The sequence below is a fragment of the Leucoraja erinacea genome, unplaced genomic scaffold (genome assembly GCF_028641065.1).
Source record: "Leucoraja erinacea ecotype New England unplaced genomic scaffold, Leri_hhj_1 Leri_99S, whole genome shotgun sequence".
NCBI classification, from domain to species: Eukaryota; Metazoa; Chordata; class Chondrichthyes; order Rajiformes; family Rajidae; genus Leucoraja; species Leucoraja erinaceus.
The window spans coordinates 137,501-163,885 of record NW_026576949.1 but is presented as its reverse complement, the minus strand read 5'-3'; the positions used below and the strand labels follow the sequence as shown (position 1 = coordinate 163,885).

General features: G+C 43.8%; 1 protein-coding gene across 1 annotated transcript in view; it reads right to left on the bottom strand.

Annotated features, from left to right (window-relative positions):
* The window catches only part of nup155 (nucleoporin 155), a 124,126-nt gene that overhangs the window by 32,506 nt on the left and 65,235 nt on the right, over positions 1–26,385 (bottom strand). The window contains exons 19-22 of the mRNA XM_055632013.1: positions 20,133–20,199; positions 15,194–15,309; positions 13,889–13,986; positions 4,511–4,644 (exon numbers count right to left, since the gene is read on the bottom strand). Of these exons, the coding sequence (XP_055487988.1) occupies positions 4,511–4,644; positions 13,889–13,986; positions 15,194–15,309; positions 20,133–20,199 (415 nt within the window). The remainder of the gene's footprint in view (positions 1–4,510; positions 4,645–13,888; positions 13,987–15,193; positions 15,310–20,132; positions 20,200–26,385) is intronic.

Here is a 26,385-nt window from a genome sequence, read left to right as displayed (position 1 = left end):
AACTAGGCTCATCGTCTACTCCGCCATTCAATCATGGCTGATCTAAATTTCCCTCTCAACACCATTCTCCTGCCTTCTCCCTGTAACGTTTGCCACCCACATCAATAAACAACCTGCCAATCTCCACTTGCATAATACTCATTGACAGCCTCTGCAGCAGTCTGTGGCAATGAATCCCACAGATTCACCACCCGCTGGCAAGAGAAATTCCTCCTCATCTCCTTTTTAAAGGTACATCCTTTTATTCTGAGGCTGTGCACTCTGGTCCTAGACTCTCCCACTCGTGGAAACATCCTCTCCACATCCACTCTATCCAGGCCTTTCACTATTCAGTAGGTTTCAATGATGTTCCCCGGTAAACTCCAGTGAGTAGAGGCCCAGAGCCATCAAACACTCCTCATACATTAACCCAATCATCCCCAGGATCATTCTTGCGAACCTCTGCTTGACCCTCTCCAACACCAGCACATCCCACCTCAGATACGAGACCCAAAACTGCTCACAATATTCCAAATGCAGCCTGGCCAGCTCCTTAAAGCCTCAGTATTACATCCCTGCTTTTATATTCTAGTCCTCTTGAATGAATGCGAGTATTGCACTGACTCAACCTGCAAATTATCCTCCAGCATTTCCTTGACTATAATATGGGTTGGTCTCAAAACATCTGCATTTCCCGTCGCATCTTCATATCTTTCCCCACAGTTAAAATAGGAGCAATACTCATTGAAGACATAACCCACCGACTGTAGCTCCACATATAGATGGCAGGTTTGGTTGCTGAGGGGCCCTGTTCTCTCTCTAGTTACCCCCTTTCCCTTCATGTAGGTATGTTACAAAACCTACCTGAATCACCATTGGGAATCTGCCCACAGCCAGGTCGATTAACGAAAAATCGCTGCAAGACCCGGTCGCAAAAGGTATTATTAGTTTTATAGGCCTCGATAATATAGTTATAATAGTTTAAAATTACTCTCTGATTCCGCAACATCTCGCAGCCCCAGGGTTTTATAAAGCAAACAATTAAAGGTATGTACCTTATTTTTACATTAAATGGGGCATATATATAACCCTATATATCAAGTTATCTATAGCGAGTAGCTCATTTTGGGCTTTTTATATCCGCAGTATTTTTCTCGGCATTTGAGGGCACTAATCCAGCGCGCTGTCAACGTTCTAAACCAGCGCGCGTTCACATGAACCCACTAGAAAGCCGATTTAAATGGGCATTTATTTACAGCAATTGAACACTAAATTCCTTCCATTTGGCCTATAAATTAATGTAAATTAGATATAAAAATCATGTTATATTGTGAATTATTTGTGAATAATCTTTGGACACTTAGGCTATTTAAAAATGTTAATCTTTCCTTAAGAAATGAGCCTTTGATTATCCAAGATCACAGCTTTTTTGTAATGTCCATTGAAAATCAATAGGGAACAAGATGCTAATTTCCGAGTATGAAAATGGCCATAACTTTTTTAATACTTGAGATATGAAAGTGAATTTGGTGTCAAATTAAACTTATTGTTATGCTTTATCTGATGGGATAAATTGCAGACTTGATTTTTAAAATCTCAAAATTTTGTAACATTGCTACTTCATGTACATAAAATCTCTCTGGATTTTCCTTCATTTTATCTGCCAGAGCAGTTTCTCGCCCCCTTTATGCCCTCCAGATTTCCTTCTTAACTATGCTCCTCAGTCCTCCGAAACTCTTCCAGGGATACACTTCATCTCTGGAGCGCAGGAAGCTGTGGGGTGATATTGAAGAGGTGCATAATATCATGAGGGGAATAGAGTGAATAGTGCGCGGTCACTTTCCCAGAATAGGGGAATCAAGAACTAAAGGGCTTCAATATAAGGAAGATTTAAATTAACCCAGGGGCAACATTTTCCACACAGTGGGTGTGGATATACAGAATGAGCTGTGGAGGAGGTAGTAGAGGCAGAAAGTTACAACATTTAAAAGGTATTTGGACAGGGACATAGATAGGAAAGGTTGAGGGATATGGGCTAAACGTGGACAAATAGGACTTGCATAGATGGGGCATCTTGGTTGGCATGGACAAGTCGGGCCAAAGGACTCGTGTCTATGCTGTATGACTCTATGACTGGCAAAGTAGACAACGGAATGGTCAATAGAATTTAACCCGGACAAGTGCCAAGTGATGTTTAATGGAAAATTAAACCAGGGCAGAACATACAGTGAATGGCAGAACCCCGAGGAATGTTATTGAACAGCAAAACTTTAGGATACATACATAGTTCAGGTAGACAGGGTGGAGTTGTGGCTTGGCTGCCTTCACTGGCTAAGGTATTGAGTTCAGGACTTGGGATATCATGTTACACAAAACATTGCTCAAGAATTGTATGCAGTTCTGGTTGCATACAATTCACCTGATTCTGACTGTAAGGGACCATTTGGCCTTACTAATCTTTTTCTCTTCTACAGAAGACTACAGGAAAGGTGATTAAGCTAGAGTGGATGCAGAAAAGTTTCACAAGGATGCTAAAAGGATTGGAGGGCTCGAGTTAAAAATGGGATGAGGTCCTACAAAGCGAATTTAGGAAGTTAGGAGATATTAGGACCTCAAAGGTAATAATATCTGGATTACTACCAGTGCCACATGCTAGTAAGAGTAGAAATTACAGGATATTTCAGGTGAATACGTGGCTTGAGAGATGGTGCAAGGGGGAGGGATTCATATTCCTGAGTCACTGGAACCAGTTCTGGTGGGCCCAGTACAAACCTGGGCTGGAACCGATGTCCTTGGGGGAGTGATTGTGAATGCCGCCGGGAAGAGTTTAAGCTAATATGGCAGGTAGAGTAAAAGTAAAGTAAAAGTGGAAGGCAGAGAGATCAATGGCAAACATCAAAAAGGGCCACATTACATCTTAATTGTATAAGGGCTAATGGGGCTTTCTCACGGTGCGACCTGACCCAAGACTTAACAAGAGTTTAACATCGTGGGAACCTCCTGCGATAACAGTACGGCATTCGTGGACCACCGAGGACCTCCGTGGCGCTAACGGCAGGTGGTCGTGCAACTTTGTAAGGTCGGGAGAAAATTCAAACATTTTTGAATTTCTCCAAGAGTGACTTGAGCACTTTGTGGTGAGCGTTGCAACATTGTATGAACGCAGATGCCAGTGCGATATCCGTGCGATATCCGTAATGACTCTTGCGGGTACCGTGGGAACTCCTGTGAACGGTAAACCCGGAAGCTTGACAGAGTGAGTAAAAAAGGTGGTATCAATATCGCCAATGGACCATGTGTCCATCGAGGACGTCCCACCTAATTGTCACTGTTTGAGAATCTTTTTCACAGTAAAAAGACTTGCAGAGATGCCTCTCAGAAAAGCGCAAAGAAAGGGGTCAAAGAAAGTCAAAAAGTTTTTAGCCATGCAGTCAGCATGGATTTATGAAGGGGAAATGTTTGACTAATCTTCTAGAATTGTTTGAGGATGTAACAAATAGAAATGGATAAGGGAGAACCAGTGGATGTGGTGTATCTGGACTTTCAAAAACCTTTGACAAGGTCCCTAATCTGACGAAATAAATTCTTGCCATAGAGGGAGTACAGAGAAGGTTCACCAGACTGATTCCTGGGATGGCAGGACTTTCATTAGAAAGACTGGATAGACTCGGCTTGTACTCGCTAGAATTTAGAAGATTGAGGGGTGATCTTATAGAAACTTACAAAATTCTTAAGGGGTTGGACAGGCTAGATGCAAGAAGATTATTTCTGATGTTGGGGAAGTCCAGAACTAGGGGTCACAGTGTAAGGATAAGAGGGAAGTCTTTTAGGACCGAAATGAGAAAATCATTTTTTACACACAGAGTGGTGAATCTCTGGAATTCTCTGCCACAGAAGGTAGTTGAAGCCAGTTCATTGGCTATATTTAAGAGGGAGTTAGATGTGGCCCTTGTGGCTAAAGGGGTCAGGAGGTATGGAGAGAAGGCAGGTACAGGATACGGAGTTGGATGATCAGCCATGATCATATTGAATGGTGGTGCAGGCTCGAAGGGCCGAATGGCCTACTCCTGCACCTATTGTCTATGTTTCTAAGTAACTCAGCAGGTCACACAGCATCTCTGGAGAAAAGGAATAGGTGATGTTTTAGGTCGAGGCACTTTTTCAGACTGAGAGTCAGGGGGGAGTGAAGCAAGAGATATAGGCAGTGATGTAGAGAGATATAGAACAAATGAATTAAATATATGCAAAAATGTAACAAGCTGTGGGCTAGATGAGTTACAGACAATGAGACTCAACAAGACGACTTTGAAGCTGGTACAACTTGGGTGGGGGAGTGATAGAGAAATCAATATTCATACCGCTGGATTGTAAGCTGTCCAAGCAAAATATGAGGTTTCTTTAACATGCTGCTCACAACTGAACACAATACTTTAAATGCAACGTCAATAAGCCTGGAACAGTCTTGTGGGCAGGTTGAACAGAGAAACATTTTGAGACAGATTCTCTATGGCACAATTAACATTGTTGCTACCTTCTGTAAATCTGCGATGACAATGCTGAATTGGTGATCACACAGCAGCTTCCACAGGGCGAGAGTTTGACTGGTGTAATGGATCAACTGCTGCATACCCTGCAATGACAACTTTTCATAGGCCTGGGCTTCAGCTGTGGGAGAAAACCATGGGTTAGTACGGAGGCAGAAACAAAGTCCATTATAATGATAGAGCTCAACAATATCAATACTTGATTGTAAATGATCAGCCATGATCACATTGAATGACAGTGCTGGCTCGAAGGGCCAAATGGCCTACTCCTGCACCTATTGTCTATTGTCCAATTCCAAGCAGCTTATTTTTTTATTCATTCACTTGCAGCAAGTTTTTTGATGTGGCCAAGAAGATCGACAAGGCCAGGGTGGTAGATGTTGACTACATGGATTTTGCAAGGCCTTTGACAAGGTCCACATGGTAGGCTGGTTCGGAAGATCAGATTGCATATAAGCAAGGGTAAGACAGTCAAAAGGATTGGTGGTAAGAGTCAGAGGGCAGTAGTGGAGGGCTGTTTTTTAGATTGGAGGCTGATGACCAGTGGTGTGCCACAGAGATCAGTGTTGGCTAAGAGTTTCATTCTTCCTTTCCTGGTCCAAAGAACAATAAAACAAGTCAAGGCAAGTCAAGTGACTTTATTGTCATGTGTCCCTGATAGGAAAATGAAATTCTTGCTTTGCTTCTGCACACAGAACATAGTAGGCATTTACTAAAAAACAGATCAGTGTGTCCATATACCATAATATAAATATAAACACACATGAATAAATAAACTGATAAAGTGCAAATAACAGATAATGGGTTATTAATGATCATAGTTTTGACCGAGCCAGGTTTAATAGCCTGATGGCTGTGGGGAAGTAGATATTCCTGAACCTGGTCGTTGCAGTCTACACTCTTGTCTCTTGGGAGCCACTGGCATGCCATTATTTGCCGAGCTACATTCCCTGGGATTAGATCTACAAAACTTTGTTAGACTGCACTTAAGAAGACTGGACAGTTCTAATGGCCACATTAGAGTCATACAGCGTGGAAACAGGCCCTTCCACACAATATACCCACACTGACCAACATGACCCATCTGCACTAGTCCCACCTGCCTGCGTTTGACCCATAACCCTCTAAACCTATACTATCCATGTACCTGTCTAAATGTTTCTTAAACTTTGTAATAGTACATGCCTCAACTACCTCCATACCCTCTGTGTAAAAAAGTGCCCCCTCAGGTTCCCAGTAAATCTTTCTCCCCTCATCTTAAACAGGAATGATGTGCAGAAGAGATTCTCCAAGCTGATCACTGGAATGAAAAGTTGTCATGATATGGAGATGGATCGGCTGGAACTATCACTAAAATATAGTTGGATGACAGAAGACCTCACGAGGGTTTATAAACTTATGAGGGCCACATATTAAGATGAGAGGTGGGGAAAATGAAAGGAGATCTGGTGGGTAAATGCCTGACACGACGCCAGAGGAGATGGTAGATGGCAGGTACAATCTGAAGGGTCCCGACCCAAAACGTCACCTATCCTCGTTTTCCAGGGATGCTGCCTGACGTACTCCAGCACTTTGTATCTTTGTCTGTAAACAAGCGTCTACAGTTCTTTATTGCAAAGTTTCAAAGACAATTGGACAGGTACATGGATAGAAAAAGTATAGAGGGATGCAGGCCTAACACAGACAAATGGGAGGAACATAGATATCAGGATGATGTGGATTGAAAGGACCCATTTCAGTGCTTTACGATTCTATGGTTAGATCCAGTATTACCCTTTCTCTTGGGTAGAAACAAAATGCTGGAGTAAGTCAGCGGGACAGGCAGCATCTCTGGAGAGAAGGAATGGGTGACCTTTCAGGTCGAGACCCTTCTTCAGACTGATGTCAGGGGAAGGGGGCGGGACAAAGATAAAATGTAGTTGGAGACAGTAAAACTGGTGGGAGAACTGGAAAGGGGGAGGGGATGGAGAGAGAGGGAAAGCAAGGGCTATTTGAAGTAAGAGAAGTCAATGTTCAAACCGATGGGGTACAAGTTACCCTTTCTCTTGGAAGATATCTAAAGGCTCATAACAATCTCTAGCACACACAGAAAAAATCTATCCCTCTATACCTTTCATCCCAATCAGCAGTGGACAAGTTGAAATCCCTTACCACAATAATTCTACTACTCTTACATCTCTTTGATTTGTCTACATATCTGCTCAATCCTCTGATAATGGATAGGAGGCCTGTAGTATCCCAGTAGGAACGTCACCCCTGCCATTCCCCCCACCAACTCTTTGATGACGCTAGGCTCATCGGCCTATAATATGCTGGATTTGTAAACAAAGGAACAACATTGGCTACTCTCCAGTTCTCTAGCACCTCACCTGTGGCTAGAGAAGATACAAATATCTTCGCCAAGGCCCCTCCAATCTCTTCTCTTGCTTCTGTCAATAACCTCGGGTAGATTTTGCCAGGCCCTGGGGATTTATCCACCTTAATACTCTTCAAGAGCCCCCGCACCACCATGATCTCAAACTAGCATATTAATATTCTCCACTCTTTATTCACTGTCCTCCATGTCCGTCTCCTTTAGTTTAGTATACAGCACGGAAACAGGCCCTTCGACCCACCAAATCTGCACCAACCAGTGAGCTCCGCACATTAGCACTACCCTACACTAGGGACAATTTTGCATTGATAACCAAGCCAATTAACCTACAAACCTGTACGCCTTTGGAGTGTGGGAGGAAACTGATCATCTTGGAGAAAACCCACGCAGGTCACAGGGCGAACATACAAACTCCGTACAGACAAGCACCCGTAGGCAGGATTGAACCCGGGTGCTTTAAGGCAGTAGCTCTACCGCGACTGATGAACACTGATGCAAAGTATTAATTTGGAACCTTGCCTGCAACCTCTTATTCAAGCGTAAATTCCCTCCTTTACCCTCAAGTGGCTCCACCTTCTCCCCTTTAGCTTTATTTGTTATGTACATATAAAAAGCCCAGGGATTTTCTTTAATCCCACTTCCTAATAACATTTTACGACCCCTTTCGGCCCTTCTAAATGCCCACCCGAGTGCTTTATATTCCTCGGTCTGATCTAATCTTTCTAAACCTTATGTGCATTTTTGTTTTCTTTTTGATCAAATCCACAATATTTTTGGTCATCCCTTTTGTTGCTATTTTTATCCTTATTGGAGCATACCTTTAACCAACTCCACGTCAGAAGTGGGCTTACCCAATAACAACTGCTCCCAATTTACTCTTAAATTACTGCCTAAATCTGCCTTACCCTAATTTAGTATCTCTCCCAAAGCTCCAGACTTATTCTCACAGGAATCCTTCTTGGAATCACTGAATACATTTTGCTTGGTCTGCCCCGTTTGCACTGACTGAGACCCAGTAAATAATGGGAAAGTTAAAGTCGCCCACTAAGACAACCAAGATAAGCCCATAGCACCATACCAGACATTCATCGTGTTATACAGCATGGAAACTATTCATCCATGCCTACCTGAGCTGGAACATATGCCTGTGTTTGGCCCATATTCCCCATAACCTTTCCCATCCTTGTATCTGTCTAAATGTATTTAATTGCTGTAATTGTACCTTCCCTGGCATTTCGTTCAACAAACCCAAAACCTTTTGTGAAGAATTTGCACCGCAGGTCCCCTTAAAGCAGAAACCTATGCACTATAGTTTTAGATTTCCCTACCCTGGGTAAAAGATGTGAATGCCCTGTATGATTTAATACACGTGGATATGGTCACATCCTTCCTATAATCTAGCTACCAGAACGGCACACAATACTCCACGTGCGGTCTCACTAATGCCTTGTACACAATACCCTGTTCAATGAAGACAAGCGGGCCATAGATGGTTTTCACCACCCTGTCTATTCGTGTTGCCTTCTCACATATTATCCTTCATTACTGCAGGAATTGGCTTCTTAATCAATAGTGACATATTTCTCACTTTTACATTTTCCCTGCCCCTGAAGCTTCAATGCCCTGGATATTATGGTGCCGCACCTGCCCTTATTTCAGCTCTGTGCTAAACAACACACGTTTATGTTATAGGAGCAGAATTAGGCCATTTGGCGCATTGTCTACTCCGCCATTTAATCGTGGCTGATCTATCTTTCCCCCTCAACTCCATTCTCCTGCCCTTTTCCCCCAAAACCCCTAACTCCCTTAATAATGACGAATCTGTCAATTTCTGCATTAAGACAGAGGCCCGGGACCGTTGGTGCAGTAGATGAGGGTCAGGGCTTTTACCGAAATCCGTAACGTTCCACACTCCATAGTGAGGATTCTGGTGGAAGCCGCTGATTGGCGGAAGCAGACTAGAGGAAGCAGCTGATTGGGTGCAACATCAGGTTAGCATTTGTGCTTTCTGGTTAAAGGGGCAGTGCTTTAGTAAAGGTACAGTGGGTTAAAGGGGCAGTGCTTTAGTTAAGGTACAGTGGGTTAAAGGTGCAGTTCTTTAGTAAAGGTACAGTGAGCCAAGGGTACAGTGGGCTAAAGGTACAGTGCTTTTTGTTTATATAATAAAGGTGCAGTTTAAAGGTCACGAGGGAGCAGCTGTTGTGAGTCAGATACCTGCTGATTTCTCCCAGCAGTTTCTATTGTATTATACTGGTATCAGATCCAGGGTAAGGCGGGAGAATGACAGTCAGAGCAGTGTACTGTTCTGGATGTCAGATGTGGGAGGTCATGGTGTCGGATGGCCCTCCAGACGTCCACATCTGCACCAGGTGCAGCGAGATGGGGCTCCTAAGGGACCGTATTAGGATCCTGGAGCAGCAGCTCGATGACCTCGCTCTGATCAGGGAGAGTGAGGAGGTCATAGAGGGGAGTTATAGAGAGGTGGTCACTCCAAAACCACGGGAGAGAGACATGTGGGTCACGTTAAGGAAGGGCAAGGGGCAGAGGCAGGAACGAGTGAGTACTCCAATGTCGGTACACCTCGCAAATAAGTACTCCTGTTTGAGTACGGATGGGGGTGACAGCCTACCCGGGGGTAGTGACAGCGGACGGGCCTCCTCCAGCACAGAGACCGGCCCTGTTGCTCCAAAAGCTAGGGAAAAAAAGAGGGCCATAGTAATTGGGGACTCTATTGTTAGGGGGTCTGATAGGCGATTCTGTGGACGCAGTCGGGAGACCAGGATGGTGGTCTGCCTCCCTGGTGCCAAGGTCTCGGACGTGTCTCAACGCATCCAAGATATCCTTAACTCAGAGGGAGAGGAGCCTGAGGTCGTGGTACATATAGGTACCAATGACATAGGAAAAAAAAGGGAAGAGGTCCTGAAGGGAGGATTTAGGGAGTTGGGAGGAGAGTTAAGAAAAAGGACCAAAAAGGTAACAATCTCAGGATTACTGCCTGTGCCACGCGACAGTGAGAGTAGGAATGGAGCGAGGTGGAGGATAAATGCGTGGCTGAAAGACTGGTGCAGAGGGCAGGGATTGAAGTTCCTGGATCATTGGGACTTCTTTTGGGGAAGGTGGGACCTGTACAGAAAGGACGGGTTGCACTTGAACCCGAGGGGGACCAATATCCTAGCGGGGAAATTTGCAAAGGCAGCTGGGGAGACTTTAAACTAGAATGGTTGGGGCGAGGGACTCAAATAGCGAAAGGTAGTAGACAGAATGGGAGGCAGGAAGCAGAAATGGGAAGCACTCGGACACAAGAGGAGAAAGAAAAAAAAGGAAATAAACAGAGAATAAGAGACGGGGGTTTTCTTAAATGTGCATATTTTAATGCTAGGAGCATTGTAAGAAAGGTTGATGAGCTTAGAGTCTGGATAGACACCTGGAAGTATGATGTTGTGGCGATCAGTGAAACGTGGTTGCAGGAGGGCTGTGATTGGAAACTAAATGTTCCAGGATTTCGTTGCTTCAGGTGTGATAGAATTGGAGGGGCAAGAGGTGGAGGTGTTGCATTGCTAGTCAGGGAAGATATTACAGCAGTGCTTTGGCAGGATAGATTGGAGGGCTCATCTAGGGAGGCTATTTGGGTGGAATTGAGAAGTGGGAAAGGTGTAGCAACTCTTATAGGGGTGTATTATAGACCGCCAAACGGGGAACGAGAATTGGAAGAGCAAATATGTAAGGAGATAGCAGATATTAGTAGTAAGCACAAGGTAGTGATTGTGGGAGATTTCAACTTTCCACACATAGACTGGGAACCACATTCTGTAAATGGGCTGGATGGGTTGGAGTTTGTAAAATGTGTGCAGGATAGTTTTTTGCAGCAATACATAGAGGTACCTACTAGAGGAGGGGCAGTGCTGGACCTCCTGTTAGGAAATGAGATGGGACAGGTGGCGGAGGTATGCGTTGGGGAGCACTTCGGGTCCAGTGATCACAATACCATTAGTTTCAAGATAATTATGGAGAGGGTCAGAACTGGACCTAGGGTTGAGATTTTTGATTGGAGAAAGGCTAACTTTGATGCGATGCGAGATGATTTAAAAGGAGTGAACTGGGACATTTTGTTTTATGGGAAAGATGTAGAAGAGAAATGGAGGACATTTAAAGGGGAAATTTTAAGAGTACAGAATCTTTATGTTCCTGTTCGGTTGAAAGGAAACAGTAAAAATTGGAAAGAGCCCTGGTTTTCAAGGGAAATTGGACATCTTGTTCGGAAAAAGAGGGAGATCTACAATAATTATAGGCAGCATGAAGTAAATGAGGTGCTTGAGGAGTATAAGGAATGTAAAAAGAATCTTAAGAAAGAAATTAGAAAAGCTAAAAGAAGATATGAGGTTGCTTTGGCAAGTAAGGTGAAAGTCAATCCAAAGGGTTTCTACAGCTATATTAATAGCAAAAGGATAACGAGGGATAAAATTGGTCCATTGGAGAGACAGAGTGGACAGCTATCTGCAGAGCCAAAAGAGATGGGGGAGATATTGAACAATTTTTTTTCTTCGGTATTCACCAAGGAGAAGGATATTGAATTATGTGAGGTAAGGGAAACTAGTAGAGTAGCTATGGATACTATGAGGTTCAAAGTAAAAGAAGTACTGACACTTTTGAAAAATATAAAAGTGGATAAGTCTCCAGGTCCTGACAGGATATTCCCTAGGACATTGAGGGAAGTTAGTGTAGAAATAGCCGGGGCTATGACAGAAATATTTCAAATGTCATTAGAAACGGGAATAGTCCCCGAGGATTGGCGTACTGCGCATGTTGTTCCATTGTTTAAAAAGGGTTCTAAAGAGTAAACCTAGCAATTATAGACCTGTTAGTTTGACTTCAGTGGTGGGCAAATTAATGGAAAAGATACTTAGAGACAATATATATAAGCATCTAGATAAACATGGTCTGATTAGGAACAGTCAACATGGATTTGTGCCTGGAAGGTCATGTTTGACTAATCTTCTTGAATTTTTTGAAGAGGTTACTAGGGAAATTGACGAGGGTAAAGCAGTGGATGTTGTCTATATGGACTTTAGTAAGGCCTTTGACACGGTTCCTCATGGAAGGTTGGTTAAGAAGGTTCAACTGTTGGGTATAAATGCAGGAATAGCAAGATGGATTCAACAGTGGCTGAATGGGAGAAGCCAGAGGGTAATGGTGGATGGCTGTTTATCGGGTTGGAGGCAGGTGACTAGTGGGGTGCCTCAGGGATCTGTGTTGGGTCCTTTGTTGTTTGTCATGTACATCAATGATCTGGATGAAGGTGTGGTAAATTGGATTAGTAAGTATGCAGATGATACCAAGATAGGGGGTGTTGTGGATAATGAAGAGGATTTCCAAAGTCTACAGAGTGATTTAGGCCATTTGGAAAAATGGGCTGAAAGATGGCAGATGGAGTTTAATGCTGATAAATGTGAGGTGCTACACCTTGGCAGGACAAATCAAAATAGGACGTACATGGTAAATGGTAGGGAATTGAAGAATACAGTTGAACAGAGGGATCTGGGTATAACCGTGCATAGTTCCTTGAAGGTAGAATCTCATATAGATAGGGTGGTAAAGAAAGCTTTTGGTATGCTAGCCTTTATAAATCAGAGCATTGAGTATAGAAGCTGGGATGTAATGTTAAAATTGTACAAGGCATTGGTGAGACCAAATCTGGAGTATGGGGTACAATTTTGGTCGCCAAATTATAGGAAGGATGTCAACAAAATAGAGAGAGTACAGAGGAGATTTACTAGAATGTTGCCTGGGTTTCAACAACTAAGTTACAGAGATAGGTTGAATAAGTTAGGTCTTTATTCTCTGGAGCGCAGAAGGTTAAGGGGGGACCTGATAGAGGTCTTTAAAATGATGAGAGGGATAGACAGAGTTGATGTGGACAAGCTTTTCCCTTTGAGAATAGGGAAGATTCAAACAAGAGGACATGACTTCAGAATTAAGGGACAGAAGTTTAGGGGTAATATGAGGGGGAACTTCTTTACGCAGAGAGTGGTGGCGGTGTGGAATGAGCTCCCAGTGGAAGTGGTGGAGGCAGGTTCATTGGTATCATTTAAAAATAAATTGGATAGGCATATGGATGAGAAGGGAATGGAGGGTTAGGTGGGACTAAGGGGAAAAAAATTTGTTCGGCATGGACTTGTAGGGCCGAGATGGCCTGTTTCCGTGCTGTAATTGTTATATGTTATATGGTTATAAAAATATCCATTGACGGCCTCCACAGCTGTCTGTGGCAATGAATTTTCACACATTCACCGCACTCCGGCTGAAGAAAGTCCTCCTCATCTCCTTTCTGAAGGTACGCCCTTTGATTCTGATGCTATGACCCTTGGACCTAGACTCCCCTTCTCTACATCCACTACCCAGGCCTTTCACCATTTGGTAAATTTCAATGAAGTTCATCCTCATCCTTCAAAGCCCCAGTGAGTAGAGGCCCAGTACCGTCAAACGCTCATCATATGTTAACCCACTCATCCCTGTGATCATTCTCGTAAACCTCCTCTGGACCCTTTCTGACGCAAGCACATCCTTCCTCAGATATGGGGCCCACACTGGCAATCTAGCGATTCGCTTCTCAGACTCGCTGCATTAAAATATGTGCTATTTAACTTCCCAAAAGTCGAGTTGATTTCCATATGCACAACTTTGGTGAGGTACGGATATAATGAAAATCCTGCTTGCAGCTGCATCACAGGCACACAGACTCATAACACACAGGAGTAATTCAACAAGATGTTTTAACAACCATGTCTGTGATTGAGTCTTAGCTTTTTCAGTGGCCATGCAAGAGGCTGGCTGTGTCCGACCAACATCACCATTACAATAAATATCCTAGCAGCAGAGTGCCTGCCTGCCTGCCTGCAGTGATAATACAATAAGTAATGTGGATCAGGTAAATACCGCAGGCATAAGATGCGTTATAGTTATTCGATTGTTGGGATGAATTTAAGCTACTCACTGTGGAACTTCCTCTGCAACTCCTGTTGAACTTGCTGCGAGCCTCCGTCAGGGCGCAGGAACCCCAACAGCCGCTGTGGTACGTTGGATGCACTGAAACTGGAAAAGCAGTCACTCATCACCCCCGAGTCACAATGGACAGCTGCCCCTGCTGTGTTCAAGCTACTGTCAGTACAGAGCTCTTGGTGGTGACAGGTGGAGTACCGGGCAAAGACGCTCCCAAACAATCAAGAGAAGTTGAGCAGATTAGAGTTCTTTCAGTATCAGAATGTTCTGAGAGGAACGAGGCAGAGACCAGAGCACATGTGAGGGGCGAGAGAGAGAGAGATGGAGAGGGGTGAGAGAGAGAGGAAGTACAATGAGAGAACTGGAGAAAGACCGGAAAACCGGAAGCATCAAAGCCGTCACTGGGAAACCAAATGGGAAAACATTTGTTGGCTGCTGAGTGCAGCAACACACAATTCCGTCAGTGTGGAGTTGGAGGCACAGGGGAGCTTCAGGTGGAGCAGCTTCCAGCTCTAGTGACCCAGGCTGGATATTGTTCTTTGGGGCACCCAGTGCTGCTTGCATGCTCTCCGTCCAAGCGGGCTGCCTTGACCTAGAAATTTATTTTCCTCACTAATCTCAAAGATGTACTGGTTGATGAGTTAACTGCAGACGGCTGGTGGGAGGTTTAAGCAATGGTCGGGAGGAATGGGGGGAGGTTCAAGCAATAGTCGGGAGGTGCTGATGGTTTCAAAGATAAAATACTTTGCAAAAAAGTGGGGGATGGGATTGACGTGCTTGGTGCAGACAAAATGGACTCAATGATGCAAAGAAATATGAATACAATAAATAACTACGAGTGCAACAGTTGTGGATGAACTTACAGCACCTGCCTCACCGCACCAGAGACCCGGTTCAATCCCCACTACGAGTGCTGTCTGTGTGGAGCTTGTACATGCTCCCCGTGACCTGCGTGGGTTTTCTCCGAGTTCTTCGGTTTCCTCCCACAAGTTTGTAGGCCAATTGTCTTGGTATAAATGTAAAATTGTCCGTAGTGTGTGTAGGATAATGCTAATTTGCAGGGATCGCTGGCCTATGCCGACGCGGTGGGCCGAAGGGCCTGTTTCCGCACTGTATCCCTAAACTAAATTAAAACTTAACTAAACCAATACTTTTAAGAGAAGATATAAAGCATTGAAGGGTGTAAAGAGGGTTATACGAGGATTCCTTAAACTGTTGGGACCAGGTGAATGGCTTCCCTCCCATGTTGCACATGCCGTCTAATTCAAGATAAGCAGCCTCAGCTTCACCTTGATCTTACCTTGCGTTTCCCAGAGTTCCCGACCCAAACTGAGAGTTCCTGTCCAGGAATTCCCTCAATCCATTGAGCTCCAGCAGAACATTGGCCAGAATCTTGGCAGTAACGCTGCTCTCCAACTACAGAAGAAAACCCAGTCAGCAAGGTGAAAAACTCACAGAAAAACTATTGCACAGGGCAGCACGGTGGCGCAGCAGGAAGAGTTGCGGCCTAACAGCACCAGGGACCCAGGTTCCATCCCGACTAAGGGTGCTGTCTGTATGGAGTTTGTATGTTCTGCACATGACCACGTGGGTTTTCACCAGGATCTCTGGTTTCCTCCCGCACTCCAAAGGCATACGGTTTTGTAGGTTAATTAGCTTGGTAAAAATACAAGTTTTCCCCAGTGTGTGTAGGATAGTGTTAGTGTGCTGGGAACACTGGTCGGCATGGACCCGGTGGGTTGCAGAGCTTGTTTCCGCACTGTATCTCTAAACTAAACAAAATATGCCTGAAATTAGCCACTCTGGGAGGGTCTCAGTGTCCCCGTCCGTAGTTCGGACAGATGGTCAGTCTTGGCCCAGGCGTGAGGAGAGATTTAATAGGAACCCGAGGGCCAACATTTCCTCAGAGGGGTGTGTATATGGACGAGCTCTTGGAGGAAGAATTGATGCAGACACAATAGCAATATTTAAAGGACATTTGGACAGATTCAAAGATAAGAAAGTTTGAGGGGGAAATGAGCTATATGCAGGAAAATGGGATTTGCATCAATAGTCATCTTGGTCACCATGGACATCGACCAAATAGCCTGCTTACATGCTGTACATATGACCCACTATATAGTCGTGTAACATGGAAACAGGTCCTTTGGTCTAACTAGATGTACTGGAGGACAGAAGATCTAAGGGGGTAGAGGAACTGAAATAAATTTTCATTAGGCGAGAAATAGTATTGGGTAGGCTAATGGGACTGAAGGATGATAAATCCCCTGGGCCTGATGGTCTGCATCCCAGGGTCCTCAGGGAGGTGGCTCTAGAAATAGTGGACGCATTGATGATCATTTTCCAATGTTCAATAGATTCAGGATCAGTTCCTGTGGATTGGAGGATAGCTAATGTTATCCCACTTTTCAAGAAAAATGGATGAAGGGGTGCCAGTGGATGTAGTGTATCTACTTTCAGAAAGCCTTTGATTAGGTCCCGCACGTTAGACTGGTGACTAAAATTAGAGCACATGGTATTGGGGGTAGAGTGTTGACATGGATAGAAAATTGGTTGGCAGACCAGAAGCCAAGAGTAGGAGTGAACGGGTCCTTTTCAGAATGGCAGGCAGCGGCGAGTGGAGTGCCGCAAGGCTCAGTGTTGGGGCTGCAACTGTTTACCATATATATTAATGATTTGGAAGTGGGAATTAGGAGCAACACTAGCAAGTTTGCATATGACACAAAGTTGGGTGGCAGTGTAAACTGTGAAGAGGATGTTAGGAGGTTGCAGGGTGACCTGGACAGGTTGAGTGAGTGGGCAGATGCGTGGCAGATGCAGTATAATATAGATAAATGTGAAGTTATCCACTTTGGCGGCAAAAACAAGGGGGCAGATTATTATCTCAATGGGGTTGGGTTAGGTTAGGTAAGGGGGAGGTACAGCGAGACCTGGGTGTCCTTGTACACTGGTCACTGAAAGTTGGCGTGCAGGTAGAGCAGGCAGTGAAGAAAGTTAATGAAATGTTGGCCTTCATAACAAGAGGATTTCAGTATAGGAGTAAAGAGGTTCTTCTGCATTTGTATAGGGCTCTGGTGAGACCACATCTGGAGTATTGTGTACAGTTTTGGTCTCCTAATTTGAGGAAGGACATCCTTGTGATTGAGGCAGTGCAGCGTAGGTTCACGAGATTGATCCCTGGGATGGTGGGACTGTCATATGAGGAAAGATTGAAAAGACTAGGCTTGTTTTCACTGGAGTTTAGAAGGATGAGGGGGTCCCTTATAGAAACATATAAAATTATAAAAGGACTGGACAAGCTAGATGCAGGAAAAATGTTCCCAATGTTGGGCGAGTCCAGAACCAGGGGCCACAGTCTTAGAATAAAGGGGAGGTCATTTAAGACTGAGGTGAGAAAAAACTTTTTTACCCAGAGACTTGTGAATTTATGGAATTCCCTGCCACAGAGGGCAGTGGAGGCCAAGTCACTGGATGGATTTCAGAGAGAGTTAGATAGAGCTCTAGGGGCTAGTGGAGTCAAGGGATATGGGGAGAATGCAGGCACGGGTTATTCATAGGTGACGATCAGCCATGATCACAATGAACGGTGGTGCTGGCTCGAAGGATCGAATGGCCGCCTGCTGCACCTATTTTCTTTGTTTCTATGTTTCTATGCAACTTGTCCATGTGGAACAGGATGCTCTTTTGGGCTCATCCCATTTGCCTGTGTTTGACTCGTATACCTCCCCAATCTCATGTGCATGGACTTGTTCAAATGTCTTTGGTGCAAGTCTGAGAAGGGAGTAGTCATAAAGGTTCTGGAGGGTCAGGCAGGGTTCTATTCCTCCTGAAGGCCAGGGATATTTCAGAGTTCCCGCTGACAAATCTGCGGTAAGTGTGTCCAGATTGCCCAGAAGGTTTAGACTCAATGTGGAGCATCTGGGACACAGAGACGTCATAGTCAACACCTTGAGTGAACTGCTTACTCCCGTAGAGGAGTTATAAATTCCTGAGTCTTGGGACAGTGTCTGGGGAAAGTGTGACCGAACAAGCAGGTTGGATTGCATCTTAATCAGAGAGGGACCAACACCCTTACTGGGAGATTTGCTAGTGTTTTCAGGGAGGTTTAGCTTGAGTTGACAGGAGAAGAGGGTTCAGAGATGTTCAGGAGAGGTGGAATCACATATAGGAGCAACAGTTCCTATGTTCAACAGACAAAACTAGTGAATATTAGGAGGCATTGAAAGCTATATTGCATCTATTTTAAGGCAAGGCGTATAACCAGTAAAACATGAACCCAAAGCTGTAATTAACACTGGGGCTGACAAGATGACTGCCATCGCTGAGACACGGTTGAACACGATATCCCAGGGTGAAGAATTTTCAGGTGATACAGAGGGGGTAAAACAAGGGGAGGAGGTACTGAAGTTAGTCCAAGATTGCATTACTTCAGTATTGAGGCAGGATATCTGGTAGGCTCCTCAAACAAGGTCACGATCATCGTAGAATAGAAGCAAAATGGGTGCTGTCAATTATCAAGGAGCGTAGCTTCCCGACAGTCAGCAGGTGAAAGAGGAACAGATATGCAGGCAGATGTCAGAAACGTAAGGATTTCATTCACAAATCTTCATTGGGATTGCCGCAGCTGTAAAGGCTCAGAAGGGTAGGAATTTTTCAGGTGCCCAAGAGAGGTTTTTGAAGCTGTATGTAGATAGATCAATGGGAGAAGGAGTATTATGGAACTTGGGGAATATAGAGTGAGCGGCAGTGGGATGTGATTTTGTAGATAGTGCCCATAACTCCATGTATTTTGGAGTGTCTACTGAAATGGATGGGGATGACCCAGGAATAAAGACCCGAAATTGGAGCAAGGCCAATTTCAGTAAAAGGCTGCACAGATGGTCAAAGGATGTAGCAGCATTTAGATCAGTTACAGATATGGGCGGAGAATGGCAGATGAAGTTTAACCCGAGCCAGCATAATGTTTCACACTTTGGGAGGTCAAACGCAAGCTATACAGTTCATGATAGAGGAGGCTTAACCATTGATTTACAGAGGGATCCTGGGGTCCAAGTCCATAGCTCATTGAAAGTGATAACACAAGTAGACACAGTGGTTAAGTGGGCGCACGGCATCCTTGTTTTCATGCATTGCGTACAGGATGTTATGCTGCGGTTTTGTAAACTTTGGTTAGGCTGCATTTGGAATATTGTGTGCAGATCTGGTTGCCCCATTACAGGACTAGTTACTTCCCTACTGCTATAAGATGACTGACCTACCTCTCATATTAATGTTAATACCCTTTATTACTATGTGTTAATCATAAAGATCAACAAGGTGGGAACTGTGGAAGAAAAATTAATATCCTTCCTTACTTAATTTTGATTGGAATTGAACAGGGTAACAAAAGGATGTTTTGGATGTGACAATTGGCATCTCTCGTTGACCAGGTGCAGATGAGGTTGGTGGGAGTCGGCAAAGTAAGTTTACCTCTTGTCTGGGAATGTGTTGAAGGATGGTAAATGTAAACATTAAATCGTAGAGGAGATAACAAAGCTTGTTTTCCCTTCTGTGAGGAGTTACAGTAGACCCCCTACCACTCGTGGCATAGAAATGTTACTGTAAATGGGGGGTCTTATGATTGTCTCGGAGAGGAGATGGTGGCGCGGGCCACCTAAAAGGGGAGATAGAATAATGTCAAGATGCCTTTGTATTGTGATGGACTTGTATTAACCATCTGTTGTTGAATAAGGTTGACATAAACAAAAAGTATGTTACGACCAATTAAATAATTAATACCCAAGTAGTAGATAGTATTTTTTAGTATGGCAAAATATCAGTATCTAAGATAAGACAAGTTGTTTCCAGCACAGTTTAACTGTCGGCTAATTCTGCTGTGAAGTCAGAGAATTGGTGAGCAGTTTACTGCCGCCATCTCTCCATGAGATCATGCAATAAAATCACAAAGCAAATCTGCCAAGTCTCCGTTTTTCATTTTCCAATAATTTCCCTCTAAACTAATTTCTTCCCAAATAAGCGTATAGTGCCCGATCTCCCAATCTATCTTGTTGTGGCCCTTGCACTTTAATTTTTATCTGCACTTTCTCTGTAGCTGTTACAATATATTCTGCACTGTTTACTTTCCTCATTGCATGAGCTGGTGTGCTTGTACTCCTGCATAGAATGATTTGACAAGATGTTTCATTGTTTCTCAGTATAAGTGCATTAATACACCAATTCCGTTTAGAACGTGTACTCACCAGTACTGCCTGCTGCCTGTAATGCTGCATTGTCTGTTCCATCAAAATACTGCCGTCCCAAATATTCCTGAAATATCAACGGCATGCTTGCTGTAACACTAAAACATTGTAACACTATAATCTGCATTATGACATTTTTCTCTTTGCGCTGTTGTTCTTAAGAATGGGAGAATGTACTCAAAAATGGTGGATTGACTAGATAACACACAAATCTTTCCACTGTATCTCAGAACACATGACAATAACAAGAGGATTTCAGTATAGGAGTAACAAAGTTCTTCTGCAGTTGTATGGGGCTCTGGTGAGACCGCATCTGGAGTATTGTGTACAATTTTGGTCTCCTAATTTGAGGAAGGACATCCTTGTGATTGAGGCAGTGCAGCGTAGGTTCACGAGATTGATCCCTGGGATGGCGGGACTGTCATATGAGGAAAGATTGAAAAGACTACGCTTGAGTTCACTGGAGTTTAGAAGGATGAGGGGGATCTTATAGAAACATATAAAATTATAAAAGGATTGGATGCAGGAAAAATGGTCTCAATGTTGGGTGAGTCCAGAACCAGGGGTCAGTCTTCGAATAAAGGGGAGGTCATTTAAGCCATTTGTGAATTTGTGGAATTCCCCGCCACAGAGGGCGGTGGAGGCCAAGTTACTGGATGGATTTAAGAGAGAGTTAGATAGAGCTCTAGGGGCTAGTGGAGTCAAGGGATATGGGAAGAAGGCAGGCACGGGTTATTGATTGGGGATGATCAACCATAATCACAATGGATGGCGGTGCTGGCTCGAAGGGCCGAATGGCCTCCTCCTGCACCTATTTTCTATGTTTCTATGTTAATAATAAACCAATGATCCCAGCTCCGGAATCCACCCATTATGATTTGTGTACAATCTTTTAACATGAGATATCACTGAGATTTTAGCCTTGTATTTTGGTCTGAACTCAGTCAAAGCTCAGTAACAGTAGTCACTTCCAAGTGAAAAGGTCACAGATTTATGTCTCACTCCAGAACTCTGGGGCAAGATTCCAAATAAAAGAACAGCAAGAACATCCCATTCTGCCGTCTACGCCCAGCATCATAGTTACAGAACACAACATTTTGTCCCACCATGTTCTTCCCAATCTTCACGTATCCATCTAGACTCATTTTAGTCAAAAGTTTTCCATGTCTTGCCAATTCAAGTGCTTGAACTTAAATGTAGCAAACTCCATTATTCATTCAGGCATTGTGTTTCAGATTGCAGGGGTAGAGTTGCTGCCTTACAGCGCCAGAGACACAGGTTCCATCCTGACTACGGTGCTGTCTGAACGGAGTTTGTACCTTCTCCCTGTGACCACGTGGGTTTTCCCCAGGTGTTCCGGTTCCCTCCCACACTCCAAAGATGTGCAGGTTTACAAGTTAATTTGGTTTTGGTAAATTGTCCCTCGTCTGTAGGATAGTGCTCATGTATGGGGTGATCATTGATTGGCTAAAGGGCTTGATTCCGCATTGTATTTCTAAACTAAACTTCCTCGGGATGACAAAACTGTTCCTCAGATCCTCTCCAAACCTCTTCTCTCTTCATGTAAATCTACGACTTCCAGTTTTAGACACCTCTGTTGAGGGGAAGTTTTCTTCTATCTATCTCTTCTATATCCTCATTTCATTTGCCTCCATCAGGGTCCTCCATCAAGGTCCCCCCTCCCCCATCAGACTATTCAGTATTTTTCCCTAGTTGAAATGCTCTATGCTGGGCAATATCTTGGTGAATGCACAGAAGAGGCGTTGATGCCAGTGGAGATCAGCCAGATCATATTAAGTGGTGGTGTTTAAGAAAGAACTGCAGATGCTGGCAAAATCAAAGGTAGACAAAAATCTCTCTCCCTCCCTCCCGCCCCCTCCCTCTTTCTCTCTCCCTCCCTCCCTCTTCCCTCCCACCCACCCTCTCTCCTACTTCCTTTTTTTCTCCCGACCTCTTATTCCCTCCCTCCCTCTCTCCCTCCTCTACATCTCTCCACCCCTCCCTCTCTCCCCCTTGAGCCCATCCACCGTTCTGTAAAATCAGGGCCAATCCCAATGTAACTACAATCCCACTGGTAACCTTTCACCACTCGGCTTATCCAGAATTCTACCACTGCCTGAAAAATAATCAAAGGCTCAACTACCACCGAGAAAGAGAATTCCAAAGATTCATTGTTATACAAGAATGTTCCTGAACAGTCTGTGACCCATAGCGCTGTGGCCATAGTGCTATGTGTAAAGCCCATAGTGCTATGTGTAAAGACCATAGTGCTATGTGTAAAGCCCATAGTGCTATGTGTAAAGCCCATAGTGCTATGTGTAAAGACCATAGTGCTGTGGCCATGGTGCTATGTGTAAAGACCATAGTGCTATGTGTAAAGACCATAGTGCTATGTGTAAAGACCATAGTGCTATGTGTAAAGACCATAGAGCTATGTGTAAAGACCATAGTGCTATGTGTAAAGACCATAGTGCTATGTGTAAAGACCATAGTGCTATGTGTAAAGACCATAGTGCTATGTGTAAAGACCATAGTGCTATGTGTAAAGACCATAGTGCTATGTGTAAAGACCATAGAGCTATGTGTAAAGACCATAGTGCTATGTGTAAAGACCATAGAGCTATGTGTAAAGACCATAGTGCTATGTGTAAAGACCATAGTGCTATGTGTAAAGACCATAGTGCTATGTGTAAAGACCATAGTGCTATGTGTAAAGACCATAGAGCTATGTGTAAAGACCATAGTGCTATGTGTAAAGACCATAGTGCTATGTGTAAAGACCATAGTGCTATAAAGACCATGTGCTATGTGTAAAGACCATAGTGCTATGTGTAAAGACCATAGAGCTATGTGTAAAGACCATAGTGCTATGTGTAAAGACCATAGTGCTATGTGTAAAGACCATAGTGCTATGTGTAAAGACCATAGTGCTATGTGTAAAGACCATAGTGCTATGTGTAAAGACCATAGTGCTATGTGTAAAGACCATAGAGCTATGTGTAAAGACCATAGTGCTATGTGTAAAGACCATAGTGCTATGTGTAAAGACCATAGTGCTATGTGTAAAGACCATAGTGCTATGTGTAAAGACCATAGTGCTATGTGTAAAGACCATAGTGCTATGTGTAAAGACCATAGTGCTATGTGTAAAGCCCATAGTGCTATGTGTAAAGACCATAGTGCTATGTGTAAAGACCATAGTGCTATGTGTAAAGACCATAGAGCTATGTGTAAAGCCCATAGAGCTATGTGTAAAGACCATAGAGCTATGTTTAAAGCCCATAGCGCTCCAGCTGGTAGCACTATATTTAGAACCCATAGCGCTGTAGCCGACAGCTCTTCGTTTAAATTCCCACACGTTAAACTGACAGCGCTCTGTTTTAACCTGGAGCGAGACAGGCAGCCTGGAGAGAAGGAATGGGTGACGTTTCTGGTCGAGACCCTTCTTCAGACTGAACTGAACTCCGTATTTAACAACACAAAATCGTACATCCGTATTCTAATCGCATTTCCGTACAAAATAGGGAAAATCCCTACTACTTGGCAGCTCTGCTAGTCTTACTGTCTCCGCCTACATTCTATATTTGTCCCGCCCCCTCCTCTGACATCAGTCTGAAGAAGGGTCTCGACACGAAACGTCACCCATTCCTTCTCTCCAGAGATGCTGCCTCACCCACTGAGTTACTCCAGCATTTTGTGTCTACCTCCAATGCATGTGTGTCTTTCCTGTTGCGTGGCTACCGGGATTGCACACTGTACTACGATTGTAGCTGAGCTAAAATGTATAAACTTGTATCAAAACCCTTGACTAGTAAGACAAATAGCATTTGGCCTACATCACCCACTAGACTGCCATGTTCAGAGATCTTTGGACTTTATTATGTGCATCCTATCCTTATTCGTTCTTAAACCACCTCACACTTTTCCAAATTAAATTGTATCTGCCAACGATCATTTTATAAACTAACCAATATCATGCAGTAGCCTCTGACACCTCCTATCAACAATATTACCATTTTCATATAATCTGCAAACATTAATCATACCTTCCACATTCACATCCAAATTGATTACATATAATAACAAAGGGTTATGCCACTGTTCCATCTGGTAACTCTATTAACAAGCTAATTTTGGTTCCAATTTGCCAACTTGCCCTCTACGCCAGGGGCTCCAACCTCTCAGACGTGGAACCTCAACTGCACTGCCCTCCATTCTGGAACTGATCTTCATCCCACTGTGTACTTAGACAGTTTTCCTCACTGTCCAGAAATCCAATTGAGTCGTTACTTTACACCATTCCCTTCATTCAGATGATTAGATGAGCCAAAAGAGTCCATAAAATGTCTATGGTGAGTCGGATTAAAGAAAAACACAAGGCTTTTAAATGTACATTAAAAACAAGAGGGTAGGACCACTTGAGGATAAAGGAACGAGTGCAATATTATTAGTTATTTATTCGTCTGTATTTAAAAAAAACCTAAAAAACTTCAGTATATATATATACTGAATTGTTTTGTTTATTATGGGTTTTTACAGAATACTAAGTTACATTTCTGTTGTGCTGCTGCAAGTAAGAATGTCATTGTTTTAGGATATATGACAATAAAACACTCGACTCTTGAAATTGAGCTTGTAGTGAGAGGATGTAGGTGAGGTACTAAACAAGTACTTTGCCTCTGAGTTCACAAATGTGAAGGACAGTAAGATCAGCTTGGAGAATATTATTATGTCTGTGATCAATGATGGTGGTGTTGGGTCTCTTGAAGCTGGATAAATCCCCATCACCTGATGGGATCTACCCCAGGTTATAAAGAGAAACAAGAGTGGAGATTGCAGAGGCCGAGATGAAGATCATTGCAACTTCTCTAGCAAAAGGAGAGGTCCTAGAGGACTGGAGAGTAGCTAATGATGTTCCTCTGGTTCCCTTCCTTAAGAAGGGAAGATGTGAGTCATAATCATAGTGTGGAAACAGGCCGTTCGGCCCAAGTTGCCCACACGACCAACATGCCCCATCTACACTAGTCCCACCTGCCTGTGTTTGGCCCATGTCCCTTTAAACCTATCCTATCTATGTACTTTCTAAATGTTTCTAAATGAGAATTTAAGTCATTACTGGCTGGTGTTATTGCAGAGGAATCTTTGGGATATGATTTACTCCCAATTGCATAGTCATGGGGTAATTAGCAACAGCCAGCATAGCTTTGCACACACGTGTCCTACAAACGTAGTTGTGTGATGCAGCTTTATAATACTTTGGTTAAGCTGCACACGGAGTGTTGTTACTCCATTGCAGGAAGTACCAGGAGCTTTGGAGAGGGTGAAGAAGAACACTGGTTCATCAGAACACTGCCAAGATTATGTGCTATTTGATAAAAGGAGACGTTACAGAAGCGCAGATTGTTTTCTCTGGAACAGCAGAGCCTGAGGGGAGATCTGATCAAAGTATATAAAATTATGAAAGGCAGAGACCGTTGGGAGTCAGGATGAAAATGGCAAAATGCCAGAAGGCATAGCTGTAGGGTAAGCGGGGACAAGTTTAATGGAGATGTATAGGGCATGTTTACTTTCTTTTTGCACAGAAGGTGATTGATGCCTGCAATGTACTGCCAGGGCTGGTGGTAGAAGCAGATATGACAGCGGTGATCAAGAGGCGTTTAGATAGTGGAGAATGGAAGGATATGGATCATATTCAGGAAGATGAGATAACATCTTTCCACAGATAAGGGAATCCTATCTATACGCAATATTCCAATAGAGCCTCACGAAGATGAGTTACCAGAAGACTGGAGGGTGGTTTAATGTGCTTTTATTCAAGGACTACAGGGAGAAGTCTGGGATATGCAGGCCGATCGGCCAAACATCAATGGTGAGTAAATTACTGGAAAGGATTCTGAGAGACAGAATCTACCAGAAGAGCAGATAAGGAATTGGTAAGACAAAGACTGATGAGAGCATGACTTTGTTCGTGGCACATCACTGTCACTAATTTAATTGATTATTTTTTTGAACAAGTGACAAAGGGGATGATAAGAGAAAAGATAGACACAAAATGCTGGAGTAACTCAGCAGGACAGGCAGCATCACTGGAGAAAAGAAATGGGTGGCGCTTCAGGTCGAGACCCTTCTTCAGATGATTTGGGCAAGCCAGTCAACTGGACCTTTGTCAAGGTCCCGTGTGGTAGAATAGTAAGAGTATGTGAAATCAAGGGTGAGCCAGCAAATTGGATGCAAAATTGGTGGTTGGAGAGGT